Source organism: Tenebrio molitor, chromosome 1, assembly GCF_963966145.1.
Source record: "Tenebrio molitor chromosome 1, icTenMoli1.1, whole genome shotgun sequence".
Classification (NCBI taxonomy): Eukaryota; Metazoa; Arthropoda; class Insecta; order Coleoptera; family Tenebrionidae; genus Tenebrio; species Tenebrio molitor.
In genome coordinates, this window is record NC_091046.1 from 26,571,100 (window position 1) to 26,596,287 (window position 25,188).

Consider the following 25,188-nt stretch of genomic DNA (forward strand, 5'->3'; position numbering starts at 1 on the left):
CCTAGATCCGCCGCAGCGTACGGTTGGAGCTCCTCCTGGACGATTTTCCAGCCGCTTCGGTCTTCCTCCACGGGTTCGCCAGCACCTGTTGCACTGAGAAAACACCCCCTAATCTCCCCCTTTGAGCACAAACACACACACGCGGATTCGGTCGTAAATGTCAACCGAGAACCTGTCACGGTTCGAAAATTTCATCCGTTTTGTTTGTCTTTTTCGTTCCCGATCCCTCATCCTCCCGTTCGCTTGTCGTTGTCGTTAATCCTTCTCTTTTGGTTTTCCTTGTCGGCTTTTCTTCGTTTTCTTTTCGTTTGGCCCCAGCTGAAGAGGCAGCTGGAATCGTGCCCTTATCCTCACAATTTCAGCGGGACGGTAGCTATATACCGTCGGGTTTGTCAGGTCGCGAACCTTGGCCCTTCGCCAGAAAAATTTCGCTCTTTCCTGTCTTCTTCTTTCTTCACGGCCTAGAGTTTATCGGAGTTGAGTAGGTCTTCTGAATGTACCGTTCACTTACCTTTCCCTTTTTTTAGACACCAACTCCATAAATTCCCTTCACCTTCTCGTCCCTGGACATTTTTTTTTCTCCTTCTTTCACGGAACTCTCTTCATCTCCCGAAACACCTGGAGACGGTCTCGATCGACGGTTCTCACCGATGATCGATGGCGTAGGCCTTTTGGTCCCTTTGTTTTGATTTTTCTAACCTATCTCGGTCCCGCTGTCGCGCGTCAAAAATTCGACCACGCACGCACCTGTCGGTTCACGATATTCCTTCTGTCGACAGCTGTTAAGGTCTGTTTTCCTTCACCGAGACTGGTTAGACTTTTTTGGGCAAGGCGATATGTTCGCGTTTCGATGCCACTCTTCCTCTTTCGCAAAAGTACCGTGACTGGGTGAACTTCGTGTCAGCGTTTCTTTTTGTGGATCGCACCGATTTTCGGGATTTTCACGAAGTCTCCTGTGCCCGTCAGAAGAGTTGCGTGGTTCTTCGTTTCGTGCTGGATAGCGTACCTTTTGGAACCCCAACTCAATCGGAATTTCCGGATCTTGGGAGTCACGGACTTTTTTTTGGCTTTTCGTCGCCCCAAAAAAAAAAGACCTCACGCCGACTGAGTAAGTCACAGTTTTCCCGTCGTACGTTACCTAATGGCGTTCTCTTCTTTCTATGAAAGGGTCTTTTGAGCGGATCTTTTATTACGAGGACCTTTTGCCGGACCCGTTCCAGCGGATCCGTCGAGTTCCCTGTTTTCTGGCCTTCTTCTTTTTTTCATCTCCACCGGAGTCAGCAGCGGCCTCAACGGTACCAGGACAGCCGAGCAGCGAACCCCGCAGGACGCCGAAGGACGACGCAGGAGGCTCAGGTCAGATCGTTCCCGAATATCATATCGCACCTACAGGAACGTGTCGGGTATCTCCGTCTCTCAAGGCCGCAGCAGTTTTTCGGCAGGGAGATAACGTCCCTTCTTTTGCTTCTTTACCGTCTCTCTCTGTCGCGTATTTTGTCTTGTGTGTGTGTGTAATTTGGGATTCAAACTTTTTTTTGACAATATTATTTGTAAATCCGACGCCGGTAAATTTAGAGTTGCGCTTTAATTCGATACCGTTTGTTTCGCGGTCGCACCGAAGCTTGTACAAGTATCGTCGGCGGCTCGCGTGAATTTCATTTTTAGTTCAGATTTATTTTGTGCGTTACCGGTCAGGACCGTTCATTGAATTTTTTTTGTTTGTTTGTTGCAATTATATTTGGCTTTGGCCACATCGAACAATAATTTAGTTTTTTTTCCCAACAATTAATTGTACAAATTATCCTTTTAATTTTCACTTATTGTAAATAAATATTGTACCAGGGAGTATAATTTGATTAAATTGGTTAACTGGGACACGTGCGTTTCATTTCGGGTATCGGCCCCGGAGTATCACTGGATCCGGATACTCCCTAAGCATCAGTGCCGGAGGATCCTGGCGCCCTTACTATCTTGTCTGGGGTCTGGCTGATTCGTTCGCTACCCCGCCCAAGACTGAGCTACCGGCAACAATTGCCAACCGCCGACCCAAAATTTTGAAAAATATCGTGGCAAACCTGTCGAGAACCTCAAAAATGGCGTCCGTTCCACCTTTTATATCTTTTCCCCTCCTCTCGCAAATTTGTCGCGGCCGGCACCGGAAGTCGGGGTCCGAGAGCTCGTTCAGGAACGTTCACGAACCTTCTAGCATTTACAATTTACCGCGAAATTTAAATCATAACACACGACCTCCCCTAAATGATAAACATTGAGCGGAGCGAAATTTTTATAAAAGTGGTTCCGAGCGAAAGATGAGCGATGCCCAAACGTAGTAAAGTCGATTGTTCGCATTGTGTTTTTATTATCGTTAAATGTCCAGGCGATGGTTGCGGTTCGGGGTGAAGCCCCAGGTCTCTGGACCCGACCTAGCAGGTTATAGTACCGCCAAACTGATACGATCTGAAGGATCTACTACAAGGTTGAAATCCCAAACGAAAAGAAAACAAAACACTCCCCCCCTTTGTGTTGCTGTGAAGCCGATGCTATCACAACAGATCACAAATTTCTGAAACAACACAACGAAAAATTTGAAAGATTGTCAACATCGTTGGGTCAAGTTCGAGAGTCGCTGGAAACCCTTCGGCGCGTTCTTCGCCCGCGCCCCACGTCGATGATCGCGCGTTCGTTCCCCCGAGCTATGAAATCCAAATGAAAACCGGCGACCTCGTCGTCAAAAACCAACTTATTTCCCGGAACGGTACGATATCATGGTGAAAGATCTTCTTCGTCGCGTGGACGGCGCGAAGATCTGGAGTAAGAGCAAGGAACCAAATCCGCATCAACGCGTTCGACCACTCCCGCTCTTCCGTATGTGAGGTCCCAAATCCGCCGCAGCGCTATGGCGACGAGTTCCTCGACCGTACAACCTTCGGCCCTCCAGAGGACACTCGACCCTACATGAACCTCACCACGATTCTCCTTCTTTCGCTCCTGACCGTCCGCGCACCACGGCGACGACCACGCTACCGTCCTCCGGGTCCTCAACCTTGACGACACGACGTCCGAAAGCACAACGTTCGCCCTTTGCGAACTAGAAACTCCTCGGGTTTACGAAACGCCACAACCAGACAAAGATGGAAAAAGGCAAAAACGCAACGACTCACTTGTTGCCCCCCCCCCCCCCCCCATGTTGACTACGCGACCGTTCGCTCTTTAACGGCGAGCCGAACCGGTGTATACAAAAAAAAAAAAAAAGGCGAAAGTGACCTGCCGCACTCCCAACCAACCTCCCGATAAAACTGTAGGATCTCCGATCTGATAATGATATAATTTTTGAGTGAGACTCCAACACCACTCACGAAAGAAATGTCCGGACGACGATGCGTCCGCACGAAGAAAAATCTTGCGATTTAAAAAGAGTCTGATTGACAATCTGAGATTGTAATTTAAAAAGTCACATCCGAATAAATTTTTGGTAATCTTTGGCGCGCGTCCTCGACCACGTATCTTCGCACACGGGGCGCGTCCGTTTTCCGAGTACTTCCGCATACGACGACCGAACGTCTGAGTCAACTACTCTCGATCCCTCACGAGAGCAACTTGGGGTAGGAACTGCCCCTGTGGCGTCTCCACTCGAATTGTACACCGAAGTACTTTACTACGCAGCGTCGAGTCGCGTCCAAGGTACCACACGTCGCGTCGCGGCGACCACCGTCCTTTGTTTATCTCATTACCGTCGCGCATCGGTATTTTTCTCGCAACCGAAATTGATTTAGATGTGAATTGCGCGTATCGAGACCTGCCTCGCGCTCCATCCATCCACCCAAATTTTTTTGAGGGGTCTCTTTTGTTGTCAAGGTGTTGAGACAACCCCGTGTGACCTACCTCTCGCCCTTCCTACCACCCACAATTATTGCTAACTAGGTGATGCTGGTGTACCGTTCGCGATGTGAAACTGACGGACCGACTAATCCGTATCCGTGCCGGAATTACCGTCGGAGTCATCATGCTCTCCGCCGGAGGGTTCCGGTGAACTAGAGACCGTCTCATTGTCTATTTCTCGGGAACGGTCCGGTTTAAGGTCTTTTACGTGCCATTTCCCTTTGAACACGCCTAGGTCGTCTACCAAACCGTACACGTTTTTACCTATTCGTTCCGTGAATTGTTTGGCTAGCTTGGCGCTAAAGTGTTTGGTACTATCTGTCGTTGGATACGATTTTTTCCAGACCAGATCTCCTACTGAGTACTCGATCTCGCGACGTTTCGCGTCGTAATAACGTTTTGCCTTGTCTCTGTACTTATTTATCAGACCTGCGACCAAACAACGGATCCGATCTAACTTGGACCCTGACAAGCGGTCGCGCTCCGGGGCCTCTGCAGCGTTATCGTCTGGTGGGGCCTCGTCTAAGCTCTCTCGTACTCTGCGACGTTCGTGTTCTGAACCATGATCTATCATTTCCGTACCGAAGTTTAAGTAATATGGAGTCTGCCTGGTGGCCTCGTGTCGGGCAATTCTTAGGGCGCAAGCAACGCGGTCTAGGTCGTTATCCCATTTCCGTTGGTCCTGGTCGATATACGAAACGATGAGGGATTTCATAGTGCGGTTCACCCGTTCCGCGGGGTTGTTCTGACGAGTGTACAAGGAGTTGTAATACGGTTTCACCCCGTAATTAACTAAGAAATCCTGAAATTCTCGACTCCTCCCGGATTGTACCCCGTTGTCAATGATAATGTACTCGGGCACCCCGAACATCAAAAACACCCATCGTTCGATCTCGTCGATGATTTTGCGCGCCGTTGGCGATCGTACCGGTACAAATAACGGAAATTTACTGAAATAGTCCGTGACTACTAAGACTTACTCGTGACCGTTCGTGTTCCTGCGGGAAAACGTTGTTCAGGTTTCACGCTGGCGCAAACTGGGCATCTCCGTACGTAGCGGCACACGTCGGCTCTCATCTTGGGCCAGGTATGGTTGTTACTTATTTTGTGATAGGTTTTGTAAACCCCGAGATGTCCTCCCGTGGACGCTTCGTCGTGATATCTTTTAAGTAATTGCGCTCGCGAGTTTTTCGGCACTACCCTTTTCCAATCGGAGTCGGCTTCTCCATCACGGCGTTTAACTTTCTTGAATACATGACCTTCGCGGACTCTAAAATTCGGTTACTTGAGTGGATTCGTAGAAATTTTTTGAATTAGGTTGTCAATCCACTTATCTCCCGAACCCGAATTTACACCTAGCTGATCAAGTTGAGCTTGAACAGGCACCACTGCTCGCGATAGACAATCGGGTACCACGTTATCTTTTCCTTTACGGTGGACGATGTCAAAGTCGAACACTTGTAACCGCATAACCCATCTACCGACGCGTGCCAACGGATCTTTTAGATTGTTAAGCCACAGTCAAGAATAATGGTCGGTGACGACGGTGAAGCGTGTACCTTCAAGGTAGCAACGTAAGCGCTCTATGGCGTAATTGACGCTGAGGCACTCTTTTTGTAACTGTAACGTTGCTCGGCTGGCAAGAGGGCGCGTGACAGGTAACAAATGACCTGTTCCTTGCCTTCGATGTTTTGCGTAAGAACCGCTCCGATTCCGACGTCACTGGCGTCACACTGTAGCGTAAAGGGGTACGAATAATTGGGGCACGACAAAATGGACGCGTTTAATAAGGCGTTTTTTATTTCCGAAAAGGCTCTTTCGCACTCCGGAGTCCACGTGAAGCGTGTTTTTTTTTCTAGTCAAATTTGTGAGTGGCGCGACCATTGTCGAAAAATTCGCCACAAAACGGCGGTACCAACTCATCATAGCGATCAACCTGCGGACGTCACGGATTCCTTTTGGTTGTGGGATGTCAACGACGGCGCTGACTTTGGCGGAATCGACATTAAGACCTTGACGGTTGACCACATAACCTAAGTAACGCAACTCCGGTTTGCAAAACTCGCACTTGGATTCTTTCAAGGTTAGTCCGGCTTTCTTTAAGTTGTCAAAAACTACTCGCAAAATGTTCAAATGAGTTTCGAAATCCGGCGTGCTGACGATGATGTCGTCGAGGTAAGCGAATACATATGGCTCGAGATCGGGTGTAAATAATCTCTCTACGAGGGCCTGAAAGGTTCCGGCTGCCGAATGTAGACCGAAGGGCATCCGTCGGAATTGAAATTGACCGCGGCCAGCCACCGAAAAAGCCGTCAAGGGAACTTCCCAGTACGCTCTCTTGATGTCCAAATAGGACAAATACCTCGCGTTTCCCAAACTGTCGAGAATAACGTGCGAGTAACGCGTGTGTACGTGTATGTGTATGCTCTGCAAGTTTCATGGTTTTTAAAGGGATCATCAGTGTTTTTGATTCCTGTTCTGTTGAAATTGTGTGGGCTAATCGTACGTTAACTAATTTGAGTTTTTTTTTAATACCTTTTTATTTTTGTGTTTTTATTCTTGTGTTGGATTGACTTTTACGGTTATCGGGTGGGCGAGTTGTTTTTACACTGCTGATAGCACGTGCTATCGCAGTGGTATCACTTCTTTGCCGACATAAAAATGGGACGGAAATGCATGAATTGTAACAAAATCATCGGTCGTTCTGATGATTATTTAAGATGCAGTAAAGACTGTGCGGGTGTTTTTCACTTGGCATGTGTTCGAGTTTCAAAGGCTTTATTTGCAGTTATGAAAACTGAGGGCAAAGTTCGCAATTGGGTGTGTGTAGGTTGCTCCTCAGACGTAACCTCACCTGTTCCTAATATAGAGCAGTCTGACAATATGTTTAATCTTACTTCTACCGTTTTGCCTGATACTGCTGGTAATACAATAAAAACCGACGTCTTACTACCACCTTTTCTGCCTAACACTAACACTTCAAACAATGTTCCTGACGCCTTTAAAGATGTACTCAGTGAATTCTCTGGAACTATTTATAAATATTTTGAAATTTTCGTTGCATCTATGAACAATCATTTTAATTCTCTAAACGGACAACTTGCGGGTCTAAGAAAAGAGAATTCTCTACTACGAACTGAAAGTCAGAAACTAACTGATAAATTATCCCAGAATGAATGGCCGCAGAATAAATCTCAAGATTTACCTTTATCCAACGTATTATCTTATGCTGACACTATTAAGCGATGTGCATCTGTGGTTGTCATGCCAAAAGAATCTTCTCAAGCAGTCTCTAAAACCAAATCTGACATAACTAACGAAATTGATCCTTCTGATTCAAATGTTGGTATATCTGGTGTACGTTCAACGAAAAATGGCGGTCTTATTCTGAAATGCCATGATCCTTCCGAGTTCAAAAATTCTGCTTTGGATAATAAATTAGTGGACTCGTACGAAATCAAAGATTTAAAAACCATTTCGCCTAGATTTCAGGGGTTTCTAGTGATTTAGGAAAAGAACATATTATATCATTTTTGGTAAAGCAGAATAGCTCTGTATTTAGTAATCCTTCTCAGCTGAAAATCCTTAAATACTTTCCCACCAAGAAGAAACCTGATGTTTTTCAGTTCATCTTGCAAGTTGATGTCAATACTTATATTAAAGCTTTAAATTCGAAACACTGTTTGATTAGATTAGACAACTGTTATATATTTGATGCTATTGATGTAATTCGCTGCAACGGCTATCACCACTCTCATACTTTTTGCAAACGTAATCTAAGTTGTCCTAGATGTGGCGAATCCCATGAGGTAAGGGAGTGCAAATCTACTGTTTTAAGATCCATAAACTGTGTATCCCTCAATTCAAGGACCAATCTGACTGGTGTAAACGCTGGTCATGCATGTTGGGACACTAACGAATTTCACTGTTACTTAAATCTAAGAGCTAATATGAAGAAAGATTTATTTCGTGATTTTACTTTATCTTCATAGCAACTAAATTCAGATTCAGTAGTACATCAAGAGGCAGTTACGAGGGCAATTTTTTATGTAATCTACCTAGCCATGAAAGAAAACACATAGGAGAACCAAATAAATTTATATTTCTAAATAACTACTGTTACGTTATAAATTACGCCCCTGAAACTGGCAACCCTGTTACCGGTTACACATCCGGAATGTTCAGGGGTATAACGAACAAGTCGTAGGCTTCGACTCGGTTTACAATGCGAACCACGAGAAACGCCGACTGAAGCTGAAAAATAGGTGAGAACAGCCCGGAGTACGGGAAATGATACACAATCTTCCAACTAATCGTTTATTCAGATGTCAACAATGAAAATAATGATATAATGAAAAAGGAAAACAACGAAGCCTGACTAGCCTAATGGCGTGTACGGGTCCCAGACGTTCAACAAACGAGTACCGGCGAAACAATAAAAAAAATTTTCTTTCTTTAGCGAAGGAGGAAGAACGACTGATCCTACGTAACGTCGCTATTCGGCTACGCCGCCCGCATAAGCGGAGAGGTCCTCCAAGTCTTTCTTCGCTCCAAAAAAAAGAAAAAAATGGAAGTTAAGATTTTTTCCTTCTGTAAGGTCCGGTGAAGAACCACGCGCAAAAAAATGATCGGTGAGCGCGATACACAATTCCTGGCGAGGTCGCTCACGGATTGATAAGCGTTCGTGAATATAAAAACCCGACGGACTTGATAAGGAAAAATCTTAAAATTAATACAATTATTGAAATCACGCGCCTTATAACAAAACTGCAACTTTAACAGTCGAACAAATTATAAATCCTAAACGCGATATACAAATTAAATGAATTCGATGGAAACTATTCACCCGTCGAAATAATGAGTTGCGACAATGGAAATTTGACAATAGTTAAATACAAACGCTCAATTAGTTCGACGGAGTGACAAAATACAACCGAAAACTTTGGGAAGCCACGGCCTGTAGATAATGGGGTGTCACCACTGCTCCGGACTTGCTGGTGGGTAGATCCGGCACCTTCCGGTGAGTCCGGGGACGACCTGGACTGACAGGACCCGACGAGATCCTGATCCGCAAAAGCGTTCGGTTTGGAACCTTCCGTAGTGAAGTCCGTGTACCGCTTGGCGATTTGGGCGGTGGTACTTAGACGAATCGTCTCCAACGGCCCTCGTGAACTCCACTACGTCGTCTCGTCGGCCCTGCAAATTCACTCGATCACTGTCCCCTTGACTCTCCCCAGGCACTCACAACACCACCGGCAAAAGGTCGTGAAAAATCTCCCGTTCCGTCTCTGGTTCCCCCGATTTATAGCTTCCACCCCCTGTATGCGCAGATTTTTCGGCGGAAGTCCGAGTACGTTTCCGTCGCGATGGATTCTAGAACATTCTAGACAATCGCGAAGATTTACAATCGTAACAGTACCTACTATTCCCGTTGGCTGTGACTTTAAACTTAGATTGGCAACACCATTGACATCTTGATTTGGTTTGTCAAAGTGGCGATGGCGCTTCAAAATTCACCACAGAATATGAAACTGTGAGTTAACAGTTGCATCAAACACCTGGCTTGGATACAACTGTTAACTTGCCGCTTCATATTTTGTATTGAATTTTAAAGCGTTATTTTGACAATTCAAATCAAGGTATAAGCGGTGTTGCCAATATAATTTTAAAGACATAGCCCCTCTAATTATAAATTTAAATGATCTCACGGTATTTCTGCTGTAGGGTTTAACACTTTTTAACGCCGAAAAACTTCTTTCTACCGATGCTGATGTTAGCGGGAGAGATACAATTAAACAATAGTATATTATACGCCAAGGTAGAGAAGACATTTTTTTAAGCCGAGGTAGTTTATTCCCCGAGTAGCGAAGCTTCGAGGGGAATAAAGAAGCGAGGCTTAAAATTGTCTTCTCTAGCGTTGTTTATATACTATTTTTTTCACTACTAGATCCGTTAAAACCCTTTCTAATAATAATTATTAATTAAATTTGTTTGTCCGATGCGACGATCCGAGTTCTCATTTTTCAACGGTTGCTATGAAAATTGAAAATCGTCTGTCTACGTTAACCAATAAAATCAAAGAAAATCTTTCGTTGCTAGGTGACGGCTGTTCATTATTGACCTTGGTTAATAATGAAAATTATTATTAACCTTGGGAGAGAAATTCTACTTCTGGAGTCGGTTCGAGAGTCAATAATGACGCCTTCTGAGACTAGTATATATTTTCGGAACATCGGTAATGATATAATTTTTATAAATAAATTCTATCACATCTCTAACTGTTGGTGAATTACCAAAAATTAATTTATCCGAATACAGAACTTGCAATTCCCTTTTTAATCTTTAATTATTAAAGAATCCTCTATAATAATTATTAATTAAAGAATGAAGTTATTTTTCACTTACAATTACACGAGAGCTTTTTTTTGTCGAAGTAAACTTGACATTTCAATGAGAATTTTGTTGCCTGGCAATTTAACGAAAAAAACTGCGTCTGAAAAAATTACGAGTCCGTAGGACGAGTAATTTTTTCTGACAGTTTTTTGAGTTTAATTGCCAGACAACAAAACTCGAATTATAAATGTCAAGTTTACTTCGACACATAAAAATTGAATTAAATTGTCGGTAAAATAACTATTGAACACGTCAAACTTATTGCTGTCAATTAATTTCAAAAAATTAAAGGATGAAATGTCTTTAAACCGTATTTCAATTTGATAATAGTTTCGTAGACAAGTTGTCTGTTAAATCAGTCTTGTGTCGCTTAGCGGACGAAGGAAATATATCCCGCATTTTTTTTGAAGTGAAGGTTTTTACGGGAGGGTTTTGAAATTCTGATCGGCAACCTTTTTGTGTGACGAAAAGTGGTGGGGGTAAACACTGTCGTGTCGAGTGGGAGCAGTGTCTTGCACAACGGTTGCGCCAATATTTCCATCTCACTTAAATGTAAGTTAATCTGTTTGACACGATACAAACATCCCTTAAAATTGTGTATACTTCTGTCTTTGTCACACTCACGGCATTTATCGATAATGTCCTCTCTTTTAATTTGGAGACTTAAAAATGAACAATGAGTTACGCATTTCGATATTGTTTAGTGTTATCGTTGTTTATAATTTTTTCATTAAAATATACAATTTTGTTGTGAATATGCTATTTAAAAGTGATTGATGAATAATTAATTAATTACAATGTTTCCCTGCAATACAAAAGTTTCACTTCTATCGTGCGTCTTTACGGCACACTCTGTTTTTTTTCCAAATAAAAATTATTAAAATAATAGTGAAGAGTTTTTACAGTTGCTACAAGTGAAATTATTCTTCCATTACAGTACGTTATATCGGATAACCTATGGAAAAAACGGTTTCTGTATGAGTGAAAATTAAATGAAAAGTATGTAGCATAAACACGAAATCAAAGTAAGTCAACAATTTTTTAAAACCGCTAGATTCCCGTATCGAAATATCATCCCATTGATCTAAATTTTCAATTATGTGATCAAAAACTTCAATTACGTTTGTTCTATTATCGACTGTAATTAAATTACACGAGAGGTCTTTTTTGTCCGGATAAAATTGAATTTTTTTACGATAATTTGATTGCTTGGTAAATTGACGACACAAACCACCCGATAAAAAAACGAGTCCGAAGGACGAAAATTGTTATCTGGTGGTTTCTGGAGTCAATTTACCAAAAAGAAACCAAATTAGACTTTAAAAAATGAAATTTTATCCTGGACGAAAAAAACCTGGAGCGTAATTCGACGAGAAAATTTAATGAATTATAATAGGTAGGTAATTATGAAAAATTGAATTGGCCATTATTTCGCACTTTAATTTATTACAAGCTGTGTCAATGTTTAAGATTGTTGGTTCGTTATCATAACAACAAACAATAATCAGGTTCGAAAAAGTTTGCCATGGAAGTTTAAGTAGGTACATTTTATCCAGATGCAAAGTTACGGCTAACTTTATCCGATGTCAAAGTGACAAATGCATCGCGGCTTATGGGATTTTTTATACATGAATTAAATAATTGAATAATGTATTTACAACGTGAGATTTAAAGTTCCATCTGGTCTCGGAGTTACTTGGTAATCTTTTTTTACAAATTGCATCCAAGAGGTTGGTACAATTGCGAGCATTAAATTTTGGTATAGTATTGCCGTTATAACTTTTTATCTGCTCCGCCAACTAAAATTGACCAATCAGAATCAAAGCCAGATTCAATCTGTACAACTTTTCATCACATTTGCCACGTAAAAAAGTTAAGGTTAGAATTTTGCTGTCAAGTCCACAATTATTGTTTTAGGTTCTAAAAAATAAAATGTCATTAAGACAGTTCGAATGTCAGAAAGTTTTACTGTGTAAATCAGATCGTCTTAATAACCTATTTGATTGGTAACCAAGAAAATGAAATTGGCGGGGCAGATAAAATGTTACGTTGTCCTTAGTATAGTCAATGTCATTGCCTAACATGCTCTCTTATGAAACGAACGTGTGGATGTCAAATAGCTGTCTTGTCTATGACATTCACGTCAGTGTGTTCTGTCGACTGCAAGCCACCTGTAAGAGCATTTTCATGAAAATAAATTAAAATTTATTATAACGCAAACAACATCAAAACTATGAAATTAATATTTAGTCATTTCTCCGTTGGCCTCGTAAACTTTAAGTCGTCGGTTGCATGGACAGACATAAATTTGTAAAATAATCCCGGGGTAAATTATGCCATGCCTCACTTATTGCAGTCAAATCTCACTTGGCGCCTTTTTATGCTGTTAACTACAGCAGCCAACATAGTTTCGATCGGGTTTAAGTCAGGGCTCAAATTCGGCTAGTCAAGAACGTTGATATCGTGGTTTTGAAACCATTCTGGCACCCTGTGATGAGGGGTATGCACCGGACAGTTATCTTGCTGGAAGACAAAGTTATCTTCCGGATAGACAACTCTAACTGAAGGCACCATAATTTTTTCCAAAATCCTGATGTAAATGTGACTTGTTAGGCGTTCTTCAATGTGTACGATTACCCCAGGACTCTTTGCGGAAACCCAAGCCCACATATTTACCGAGAATCTACCGCTATTATCATTTTTGTCGACATATTTCGGGTTGAATCGTTGATTCTTCGGTCTATAAAGGCGCATTCGTCAATTCAAAGCTGACTGAAAAACTTTATCGTCGCTAAATATTACGTTTACCCAAAAATCGTTTCCTCGTAACATGTATTCCAGCGCAAATGCCAATCTTGCCTCTTTATGTCTAGGTATAAGTCGTATTTTAGTGGCAGTTTTCTCTTATGCGACGACGAGCAGTGTGGACAGAAGCAGGAAAATTAGTCAAGTTTCGCGCTTCTACAACTTTGTAACAGTAGAACGGGTTTTATAAGGGTTAATTTGGCGCACGAGTTCCAAGTGTAGAAAACGGGCCGTAGGGGATTTTCCTATGGGGCGAGTGCGCCAATGCCCTTATAAAACGATTTTTTTATGTAATTTTTTTAGAATTTGCACCCTTGTTTTAATTTTTAAATATAAAAATTAAATTTTCAAATTCTAGGGAATTTTATATTAATTGGTATACAGGGTGGTCCCGATATAACCTGCCAAAAAAATTATGGGTAATTAGAAGGATCTAACAAGTCCAAAAAACCCCTTTCCATTAGGTCCAAAATAATGGGGATAAATTAACCCCTATCCACACCCATTCGACGCTGCTGACCACAAAAATATGTACCTACTCAGGAATTAATTGTTGGTGTTTGTAAGGATGACGTATCCAAGCAACATAGGGTACCTGAGTCGTTTATGACAAATCTCAAATCTGACGAACTAAATCAAATTAATGACATTTATTGAAAACGCTGTACACTGTGTGCATTAATTCACCAGCTTATTTAGGTACAAAAAATTGATTTTGTAGACTGAGATGAATGAGTAATAAATAAAGTGGTGTTCCTCAATGTGTAAATAAATGTAGAGGTAGTGTGTGCAAAATTGTGGAAGAACTGTGTAATAAGAGTATCGTTAAATAGCCAAAATAATGTATTGAATTAATTTATTTAAACTTTACATATTCGTACTTTCAACTCTAACTGAGAATATCTACTAACTAATGAAAGGTAAACTAGACCTAGACTAGAAAAATTATTTTATAGTAAATGTTCTGTGTGCCTTCCGTTGGCGTTTAAGCACATTTGAGTACGCCAGTACCAATTTTCATAAACAGAATTCAGCATTTCTGGGTTTTTACGAATCTGGTTCGCGGCATCTGTTACGCGTTTCTGGAGTTGGCCTTTTGTATTTATTTCAACTTCGTATACCAAATCTTTCGTGTGGCCCCAAAAATTAAAATCCAGAGGGGTTAAATGGAGGATCGGGGACGCCATCGTATTGGAATCAGTCAGAACCAACCTCATATAAATGTAGATGTAGCTCCACAAAAGTACAACGGGACGGAAGGACTCCTTCAGGAAAACGCTCGCCGTATGGTCGCCTTGCCGGTTTTGAATTACCACGTGTTTCGCCATAGAGTAAATGCAAATCGGCTTGTTCTTGATTTGTGAATTTCATAACTTTTTGAAGGATTCGCAAATTTAAAATTAAACTTGACAAATGTCATAGGTGTTACAGGTACCGTTGATAAAGCAATTGCAGCCAAGTAACCAGAATTACCTTTTTAAAACCGATTAACTCATTAGCGTACAACAAATTTTGACCAGATTTTCAATTATTTTTATCTCGAAAACGGAAAGACTTTTATTAGAAACATTTTTTGTGTATGAGTTCTACTCATCGTCACCTATTACTGGATTTCTTCTGGCAGGTTATATCGGGACCACCTGTATGTTGTTCATGTTGAGTTGACAATTTAAAGGTCAAATAATTTTATTTTTTGGCTCTATAATTATGTTTTGTAAATAGTGACATGCAGGTAAACACCGTTCACGTTGGATTAAGCATTGCTAAATCGCATTATGTTGGTTAGCTGCATGTCACTATTTACAAAACATAATTACAGAGCCAAAAAATTAAATTATTTGACCTTGAAATGTTCAACTCAACGTGAACAAGGTTTAATTCAAGGTAACGGATGCAACTACATCTGCAACAGATGTTAAAAAGTAGAGTTTGAACATTAATATTGGTAGTTTTTTTGGTGTAAATGACTATAATAAATAGTTCACTGAAATATTGACAAAAATTTTCTTAGAGATTTATTAAACTACGAGTGCTTTAATAGATAGTCATAACGACTCCAAATTGAATACAATAATAGACCTATTAGAGACGCAAATTCTAAAAAAGGATTATTCTCAATTTCTTCAATCAGTGCCCCATCATTTTGTCCTGTTGAGGCTCGCGGACGTCGGGAACCCACTTTTCTATCAAACGAGCCTAGCCCGGCAAAACGTAGGAATTTTGAGTTGTTATCGGTTTCGGTTGGCATGTGTTATCAGAATTCTGTCAACCGTCAATGTCAGTTCTGTGCATGGCTCGTTAATTTTTTTTCTTAAAAAAACTCCTGGGTAATTTTTGATTCTCCTGTCTTCTTTGACCTCTTTTCTTTATTTTGTTTATAGCGATGTTGTTGCATTTTAGTTGCAATGTTATCCCACAGCTTGACTTTTTTACATTTTGGATTTATAAATTGCGATTCCATATCAAATCTTTCTTGGGGCCTGATTTCAAGTTGACTTGCGACGGTCGCACTTGTTGTTGTCATGGTAACGTCGCAAGAGAGAAAGATGACGCAAATTGGTAATTAATGTGTAGGACAAAGATAGCTACACATTTGCGCTGCACCACCTATTTGCGACTATGACTTGAAATCGGGCCCTTGGACCATTAATTTTATACTGTTTGTAGCATTCGGGGTAGAAGTCTTTCAAATCTTTTAATTTACCGCCCTATTTCTCTGGACCTACAAAATTGTCACAAATTGCATTATGTTGGTTAGCTGCATGTCACTATTTACAAAACATAATTACATAGCCAAAAAATTAAATTATTTGACCTTGAAATTGTCAACTTAACGTGAACAACGTTTAAGCACATAATTTAGAAAAGTATTCTTGTGAAAGTTCATTCCAAACAGCATGTATACGGGCCACGGTAATATACAGGGTGTTTCTGAAATACGTGTGTTAATTTTAACCAGTGAAAGAACTCGCCAGTTTATGAAACTTTTCTCTATAACATTTTGTAAAATTCGTAAAAGTATTCCAAAATTTTTTGCCCCACAATTTTTACCAAACGAGTCGTTTTGTGTGATTAACTAGTTTCTATTTTTTGTAACCATGAGAATCTAAATTTTGATTATTTATTTTTTTCTATAACAATGGAACTTTTTAACAAAGCTCTGTTTCTATCACAACAGAAAATTTTCGCTCTTACCTATAGGCGAGTATATACTTTGATGGTTAATTTATTCCAAATTTTAAATCAATTTGTATTGCTTTTTCGTAAAAATGTTATAGAGAAAAGTTCTATGATTTGGCGCGTTCTTCCGTTGGTTAAAATTTATTCGTTTTGTGAACAAAATAGTATGGTTACAGTTTATTAAATTATTGCTCTTCTTTTTATAATGTTCGAGCCCATCTGCGACCGAATTGCTGAATATCTAAATATTGTAAAAATATATATGTAGGTAACCGTGGTAGGTACCCATCCCATCGAAATTATTATTAGAAGTAAAACCATCATAAGTTATGAATACCCTCGTAAATACCTGAGTAGCCAGTTTCACCCCCATTTTGTGTAGATTTGAAGGCCTTATATGCATGTTATTTATTTTCGGACAAACCGGTAAGTTGTCAGGTAATTGCTTAGCCAAAAATAACATTGTTTCGTAACAACTCCATCGGATAGTTTCATCTAGTGTCTAAAATAATCAAAAATTCAATTTAGAAGTAATTCATTTTATTAATGCTTATTTATCAAGAAGTCTATTGCGTAAACATTTAGACCCCCTGCGCACTAGCAACTTTTGGGAAGCAATTATTTAATCACAAAAATTGAACACACATAACTAAATGTAACCTCGCATACGGGTAATTTTTAAATCGAAGCAACTAAAAACTTGTCCTATTTTATAAGGAAACTGTTCGTGGTAAATGAATCAAGTTTGTTCTAACGTAGCGCCGCGCACCCGGCGATTATTGAGTTGCTTTTTCAACAAAATCCCTGTGTTAAAATTGATCTGCATAAGCAACTATTAAGTTGCCAGTGAGCGGTGCTCGTTCTTTTCGGTGACTAAACTGTTTAGTTGCCTATAACAAAAGTTGCTAGTGCGTGGGAGCCCTTAATCAAATGTGGGGCGTCTGAAAAGAAATAAAGAAATCGGTTATCATCAGATGGGTGTGTTATCTTAGTAACAGGTGTATCAATTTTTCTAGAAATTCCAAACTCATTCCACATTTTTCTGTTAGTCGTCGTTCCATCGCAGACCACTGCATCGATAATCGCACTATGCTTTTCAAGTTTTCTTATGATTGCAATAAATCAGTTGAGCAGTGCAGGTACCTTTTGTTGGACCTTTTGCTGCATATATTGCGACAGGTTGGCAAAACTGATCAGCGACAGAAGAAAACATGAAAACTAAGGCGTGATTAGCACGTTGATCCGATGTCTTAGAAGTTTGAACATTATCTTCGCCAAAATCTTGTATTCCGTACAGCTTCATATTTTTTACTTTTAATTCAATAGATTCTCTTACTTGCATTTCATCGAAAATAAAAATTCCGTGTCGCTGATACTTGTTTTTTTCTTGCATTTTTAGTTTGAATAATTCAAAAAACTTATCCACACCACATTTCAAATTGATTCTAGGAAGATAACCTTTTACTGCTGATATTGCTGGGAGATGTAGTATGTCATTAGTTTGTAAAAATTTGTAACTAGCTGGACCTCTGATATACAACAGCAATCATAGTAACAACCATTCTGATGTATATCTTGATGTTTTACGGTTGTATTTGCATACATTGATGCATTCGCTCAGAAACATTTTTTTTGGGCAGCAGTCATATTTAGTTTATTCATTTTGTTTAAAATATCATCTTCATCCAGTGCTCTAATTTTCTGTCGGGCAGATTTTAATTCCTGTAATATTTTTTGATGTTTTACTTTAAGCGATTTTGCCCTTTTCCGCAAATTCGCTGCACGTTGGAATGCCATTCGTACCCTTGGTATTTTATTATTTATTATATTTATTATTATTTAAAATCCCCAACAGCCTTTTTAATCTGTACACAAAATACACATGTGGTATTTTTACTGGCATCATTAACTGCAGACAAAAACTATGAGCAAGCTTTATGGCTCCAAACTTTTGCAAAATGGTCTTCTACATATAAAGAATTAGTGAAATTAGATGGAGCATCTTTTAAGGTGTTAACCGTGGGTCGTTTGGGTGCCCGGGTGGTCTAAAACCACCCCCGCTCGTTCTTTTGCCACATTTGGTCCAACTTTTTAAAAATAGTCGACGCCGGCCGGAAACGGCACGGCATTTCTTTACCTGCCCTTGGAAGAGAAGGTTGTTTCTTTAGTGCTCCTCTCCCTTAGACAAAAGACTGCCTGACGGTCCGGGTAAACCGGCTGGTGTACGAAACGGCCATCTTCTTCGACGGGGTGCATTTGCTACCCCGGCGTTAAAACGGCATCGGTCAACAAATCTCGACACCGGCCCCGAAGATGGACTCGACAGTTCGACCTCCCCAGGGGGTCGGTGGTAACAAAGGGCAGTCCTCCTGTACAGACAACAAGATTGTTAAATTTGTCCACAATATCTGTGAAAGTACTGAGTGTAATGATGGAATTGTTCGGTAAAATCACCTCTCGCTTAATTTCGTAATTAAATGTAAAAATTTAATATCGGAGTTGCTCAGTAAAAGCTTCTTTCTAACAGCCGTATTATCTTTTTCGGCAACCAATTCAGAAAAACAAATTATGTTGTGATGTTCGTTTCTGACATATTGAATAACCCATTCTGGTGAAGAAAGAACTATAGAATTTAAGTTTTGTAAAATTTGTACCAATATAGATTCAAATTGATCTTGAAGTAATGAACATGATGTGATATTTGTATTATTTTCATTACTTTCTCTAGAACCAGAACCTAAAATGTGCGATAAAAGAGTTTGAGGAGTATTATTTTCAACAAAAGATATTTAACTACCTTCTAAATTATCCGTTCTCACTTTTTTCTTTCTTGACAAATTCAAATCTGTTTTACAGATAATCCTTCTTTTTTTAACTTCTCTGCTAAGGTAGGAGGGACAGCCTGGAAAAATTGTAGGAACAGCATCGTTTGTTAATTTAGGGTACAACAACGAGTACTGAAAATGTAATATTATTTCATATACGGGGTCATTATAAATGTTTGTAACAACTAGTGGGCGTAGCGGCGCACGTAAAGCATAGCGCACAGCCACCTACGATGGGACAGTCATTTATAATGACCCTGTGTAATACATTTTTTCTTCAAACGTCCGTAAAATATGACATCGCACTGTTGCATTGATAATGTTAAAGTGTCACTTCATTGTCATGGCATCTAACGAGCTGACCAGCGTCCGTGAAGTTATCTCCGCTGAGGAGCGTCCGTGAAGATATTATCTCCGCTGAGGGCGTCCGTGAAGTTATTATCTCCGCTGATGAGCGGCTGTAAAGTAAACTAGCTAAATCATTTGAAATTCCTAGCTGGTTTCTTAACATGTCTTAAATAATTTGTTATGAAAGTTTGAAGAAAAAATAGTACATATATGTTATTCGGAGCAAAAATGGTTTTATGTGCTTCGGCTACCAGCCGCAGCACATAAAACTCCATTTTTGCTCCTCATAACATAATATACTATTTGCAAAACAACAGGTAAGTATTTTGTCAAAAAAGTAATGTCGTCTTGCTGTCAAAATCAAGAGCAATTATACTTAAACATCCATTTTTTTTTTAATCCTAATTTGATTATTGCAAAGACTCGTTGACATAGAGCCGTGTTAGCACAGTTTTATACAAAAGAAAATAGAAAAAAGAGGTGTTTTCCAATTGTTCGTAGGAACTGCACAACATTAATTTTTTGACCTACTGTACATACATAATTCACAATACTTAATTAGATTAAAAACTTGATGATCAAAAATGGTACTTACGGAATACAGTTCGGTATTTACTTCACGACGTATAAATTCTTCTGAAAAATGTTTTTCACATGTAAAATGATTGCTAGTTAACACTTTGTCTTTGCGTGGAATAAGTCTTTGCCACTCAGACACTTTGTCCTTGGGAACACGAAATAATGATACTTTTTCAATGCTTTTTTGTCTTATATAGCCAATTTTGCACATAGGCACAAAACACGTTTTCATGACTGATGTAGCGACCCGAATTACTTCCAGGAGGAAAATAATAACTGATGAAATACAATGAAAATTATACAATTAAACGAACTTACCAGTGATGTTCAATTGGAATTATGTGGCTTCATCCGGAAGATAACTTGATCGAGTAGTACCTCTTGTTACTGCTAGGTCGCGTATATTTTTAGAGTGTATAAAAAGGAAAACTGTTTTACCGACTACTGATCCCGCGCTGCACTCCGCGCTTATGTCTCATTCTTTTTAAAGTCTTCCCCAAGTCTCATTCGCATATTGCAACAGGACGGGGTTGTTGGGGGGGGGGGGGGTTGGGAAATTATCTTCCGGATGAAGCCACATAATTCCAATTGAACATCACTGGTAACTTCGTTTAATTGTATAATTATGTGGCTTCATCCTACAGATAACTTGATCGAGTAGATATTCAGAGTGTACTGTTGCTGATGCGATTACATATTCAAGCATTTATTGTGAAAAATGAACTATTGTAAACAATACTGTCAGCAGATCTATTCTAATTATTGACCGCCAAGATGGCCGGAGCTAATGAAGAGCCGTGCTGTTGAGTAGGTCGGTTGTAAAACTTGGCGAATACTTAGGAGTTTTGTGACCATCCGGCAGACCGTCAAATTATGTCCCATGACAGGCCTTTCTTATAGGCGGCTGAAGTCACGGCGCGGCGAGTGGAGTGTGGAGCGAACACATTCATATCTACTCCTGCTGTTTTTAATACTTCCTTCACCCATCGACTAATGGAATCCTTTGAGGCCGTACGGTGAGGCTGCCTGAATGTGATGAAAAGAAATTCCTCTTTCCGAAGAGGTTGGGTGGCCTTCAGATAGTCTTTAAGCGTCGTCGCTGCGCAGAGGGAGGGGTTAGCTTGAAAGAAGGGTACTTGCAAAGTTGGTTGTTCCGCCCCGACTCTGGAAGTTTTTATGTGATCGGTGATCCAAATATCAAAACCTTGGGGACTGGTTGATATTTTCGAGCCTTATAAGGGATAGAGTCTGCAAACGGTGACCCGAAATTAGTGCTAGCAAGGTGACAGTCTTCATTGTTAACTGTCGCAGTGAGAGTGAACTGTTTGGTCCTAAGCTTTCGATGTAGTTCAGTACAGTTTTTGGGTCCCAAATATGGCGGTATTTGGTGGTCAGCGGCTTCATCTTGAATACGCCTCTCATGAACCGCTTTACTATACCACTACAGCTGAGGTTGTCAAGAATTAGAGCCAAGGCTGAGCGGTGTTGATTGAGTGTGCCGTATCCCGTATTAGGTTTTAAATCCAGTTGCTCTTGGAGGAACTTAATTGCCTGGTTGGGTTCCGCTCGGAATGGATCAATATGATTAGTGGAGCAGAATGCCCACCAAAGCTTATAGGTCGTAGAGTACTGTTTCCTGGTTGCTGCCGCTAGGGAGTTTTCTATTGTGCCGATGCTATTTGCTGGTAGTCCTTTCATGCTGAAAGCGTGCCGGATAACCTCCCCGCCACCAGGGTAAGTGTGTCTGCCAAGGGATGTAGTTGCCTAAAGGGTGATCACAAAAGTTTAGATTGTGGTCCCAAAAAAATTGGTTTTTGTTTGAGTAACTTTATAAAGAGGGGGTACCACGGCTGAGATGGCCAATGAGGGACGATTACAATGCCAATAGCTTTTTCATTGACAATTTTATTTAACACCCTGCCTACCAGGTTAAAGGGGGGAAATGCGTAAAAGAAAATGTTTCCCCATGAGATTGTAAAGGCATCGACTGCAATGGAATCTGGGTCTTTCTTCCACGAAACGTATTTTTGGCATTTATGGTTAGATATGGACGCGAATAAGTCAATTTCCGGTATACCGAGGCGTTGTACAATCATTTCATATGCGCCTGCCGCGAGTTGCCATTCAGTGTCTGCGGGCAATGCTCGAGACTCCTGGTCGGCTTGGACATTGTCTTTTGAACAAATGTAAGTTGCTGTAACCCAGAGATCTCGCTCCTCACACCACGGCCATAAGATTCTGGCGATACCATCTAGTGTTTCATATTTTGTACTTCCCATACGGTTAATTGTTGCGATAGCAGTCGTATTATCGAGCCTAAGCAATATGTTACATGACGTTTTGTCTTTGGTGAAAATTTTTATGCCGTAAAGCGCTGCTTTGAGTTCTAAAGCGTTTATGTGCTGCTGGGAATCCTGTGTCGTCCACCACCCGAGCACTTTCTGGTGATGACAACAGGCTCCCCACCCTGTCCGCGAAACATCGGTCTCGACTTCGAGATCGTAAGTATCTTTTCTAATTTTGTTAAAGACATCGTGGATATTTGTTTCCCACCACTTAAGATCGGACTGTGCCGTAGTCGACCTTATTTGCATGCGAACAAGATAATTTTGCTTGCTGTCAAACAGAGCACGACATTTCTCCCTCTCCAAAGATTTTATATGTGCCCAGCCATATTTGACTGCTGGAGCGGTCGAAACTAATAACCCTATTAGTCTAGCAATACCGAGAATTTTGTGGGAATTTTTATTTTTCAAATTTCTTAAGTGAACAAGGATTTTTTTCTTTTTCTCAGGTGTAATTTCGATGGTGTGATGTATGCTGTCTAAAATAAAGCCCAAATATCTACATCTCTGAACGGGAAGTAGCGAACTTTTGTCCTTATTAATATAGAATCCGAGATTCTGTAATACCGTTAAGACCTCCTGTGTCTGTTGTAGACACTGTATGTAGCTGTTCCCAATTACTAAGAAATCGTCCAGATAGGCCACACATGAAATGTTTTTTCTTCTGAGGCTACTAACGATCGGTTTAACAATTTTCGTAAATAAATAAGGGGCCGACGCCAACCCGAACGGAAGGCAATTGAATTGATACAGGTCTTGTCCAAACTTAAAACGTAAGTACTTTTTGTGTGTCGCATGAATAGGTATGAGGAAGTACGCATCTTTTAAATCGATTGTTGTCATGTAACAATTTTAACATTAAACTTTTTACCGTCTTTATATCCTCCATTTTAAAATGTGGAGGTGTCATAAATTGATTAAGACTTTTCAAATTGAGTATGAAACGCTTATTGCCATTTTTCTTGGCTGTCAGGAAGAAACGAGAAATGAATTGATTTTTTACGGGGCTACATTTGCTCTTTGTCATGAACTGAATGGCATAACTTTTTTGGCGGTGCTTTTTGTATGAGTCCTGGTGAATGGGATTTTATAACCCGTAATCCAGTCCATTATTAGGCGTTTGTCAGTAATACTGTGCCAAGCATGATGGAAGTACTTTAGTCTGCCGGCGTAAGGGCACCTTACCTCATTTATTTGCGGTTCCTCTGCTGGTGCTGGGGCTGTTGGTAGTGTCTTTTGTACGCCCTCTGCTTGGGAAAAGACCTGCGTGCTGCGTTGAAGGAACGTGTCGGGCTTCTCTGTGGCCGAGCGTCCCTCATTTGACTCGGCTGCCCCCTCCCGTTTAAAGATTTATTGGTAGCTCTGTGCGGTGGCATAACCATTTTTGATTTATGCTTCAGCTCGTGGCTAGATTTTTCTAGTGCCTTTGCTGCCCGGAGTCTCTCTGTCAGATCTCCGCCGAAAAGGGATTCCGTCGGTGCACTATCCTGCACCACCTCCTTAACTGTTGGAGATAGCATCGGTAATATCAGAAATCGGCGTGATTTGGACATTTCGAAGAAAACCTCTGTTTGAATGAGAACTGCATTGTTGAGGTCGGTCAAGATATCGTCCTTGAGAGGTTTTGGTAACTCAGATTGCAAAAGTTTATTTATAGATTTGCCGAATGCGGCTATCGTGTTACCAACCTTGTCTTGGGTATAAGCTTGGTATTTGTCCCGTCTCAAGGTCAGTTGATCGAGAGCGCGTTTGATCTCAAGGTCTAGAATGGGGGCTTTACATTCGCCGAAGTTTGTGGGATGAGGATATTTTTCGAGAAGTGTCGTCCTCATTTTTTCGTCAAGGCCCTGTCTAAGTGATGGCCCCCACCGCTTGCACAGCGATGGGTGTAGTTCGAACGCTTCCTTATTTTTAGGAGACAGTTCCCTAAGAAAATGTAAGGGGTCCTCTTCTAGAGTAACGTCATTATTGATGACTAACCGTTCCTCCTGCTGTGCAGAGAGTTGAGATGTGGCGCTCGCGGAGGTATTGCTCCGGTGGCTTCCCGCCCCCGACCTACTAGAGCTGTTGCGGCTCCGACTGGGTCTGGGTTGGCTAGACCTGCATCGGTCCCTATTGGGCCATACTAAGGTCTGTGGGGAATAACGGTCCCTTGTGGGCCTATCTCGAGAATAACGGTCCCTATCTTTACTGGGCCTAACTCGGGTTTCCGGTAATTCTCGTCGTCTGCTGCTATGGCGTCGAATTCTGGAGGCACTGCGACTCCGGCTGGGCCGACTGCGTTCACTACCAGCACTTCGACGACCATGCTTCAGTTCCTCCTCGATTTTCCTGAGTTTTCTTAACAACTTGTCGGTGCGTCCCATTGCTCTTTACTACAATGGAGAGGTTAGTTTATACTCACGTCTGGATACACAAGTTCCTTTACTTGTCCCAAAATGGCGCCTGTGAACTTCTGTTTCACGTTATCGCGACCCGCGTAAGAAGAAGAATGAGACATAAGCGCGAAGTGCAGCGCGGGATCAGTAGTCGGTAAAACAGTTTTCCTTTTTATACACTCTAAAAATATACGCGACCTAGCAGTAACAAGAGGTACTACTCGATCAAGTTATCTGTAGGATGAAGCCACATAATTGCCGAATACGTGCAGTTTAGCTGCGAAACTAATGGAAGAGCGAAACTCCTTATAGCTATCTTTCATAACTTGTCTCTCTCGCACATCGTCGAGCACTCGCCTGTCGTGATTCCACATAGCGAGCCACTGTTGTCGGTATATCTGTTTATATACATATACTCGTATATATTACCGTGATACCGCCTAAGAGATCGTCCTT

The 25,188-nt window shown here is 40.9% G+C and overlaps 1 protein-coding gene and 1 long non-coding RNA gene across 2 annotated transcripts; both read right to left on the reverse strand.

The window, feature by feature from the left end:
- Positions 1-287: 287 nt before the first annotated feature.
- Positions 288-1,234, reverse strand: LOC138122136 (uncharacterized). Its single transcript, XR_011156357.1, has 2 exons — positions 512-1,234; positions 288-461 (listed from the first exon to the last, which is right to left on the reverse strand). It is a non-coding gene; the product is annotated as an uncharacterized lncRNA (long non-coding RNA).
- A 22,270-nt stretch (positions 1,235-23,504) lies between these two features.
- Positions 23,505-24,662, reverse strand: LOC138123411 (uncharacterized). The gene is made up of 2 exons (XM_069038180.1): positions 24,546-24,662; positions 23,505-24,486 (listed from the first exon to the last, which is right to left on the reverse strand). The coding sequence occupies exons 1-2, from the start codon at positions 24,660-24,662 to the stop codon at positions 23,545-23,547; spliced, it is 1,059 nt and encodes a 352-aa protein (XP_068894281.1). The 3' UTR covers positions 23,505-23,544.
- Between the last annotated feature and the right edge of the window lie 526 nt (positions 24,663-25,188).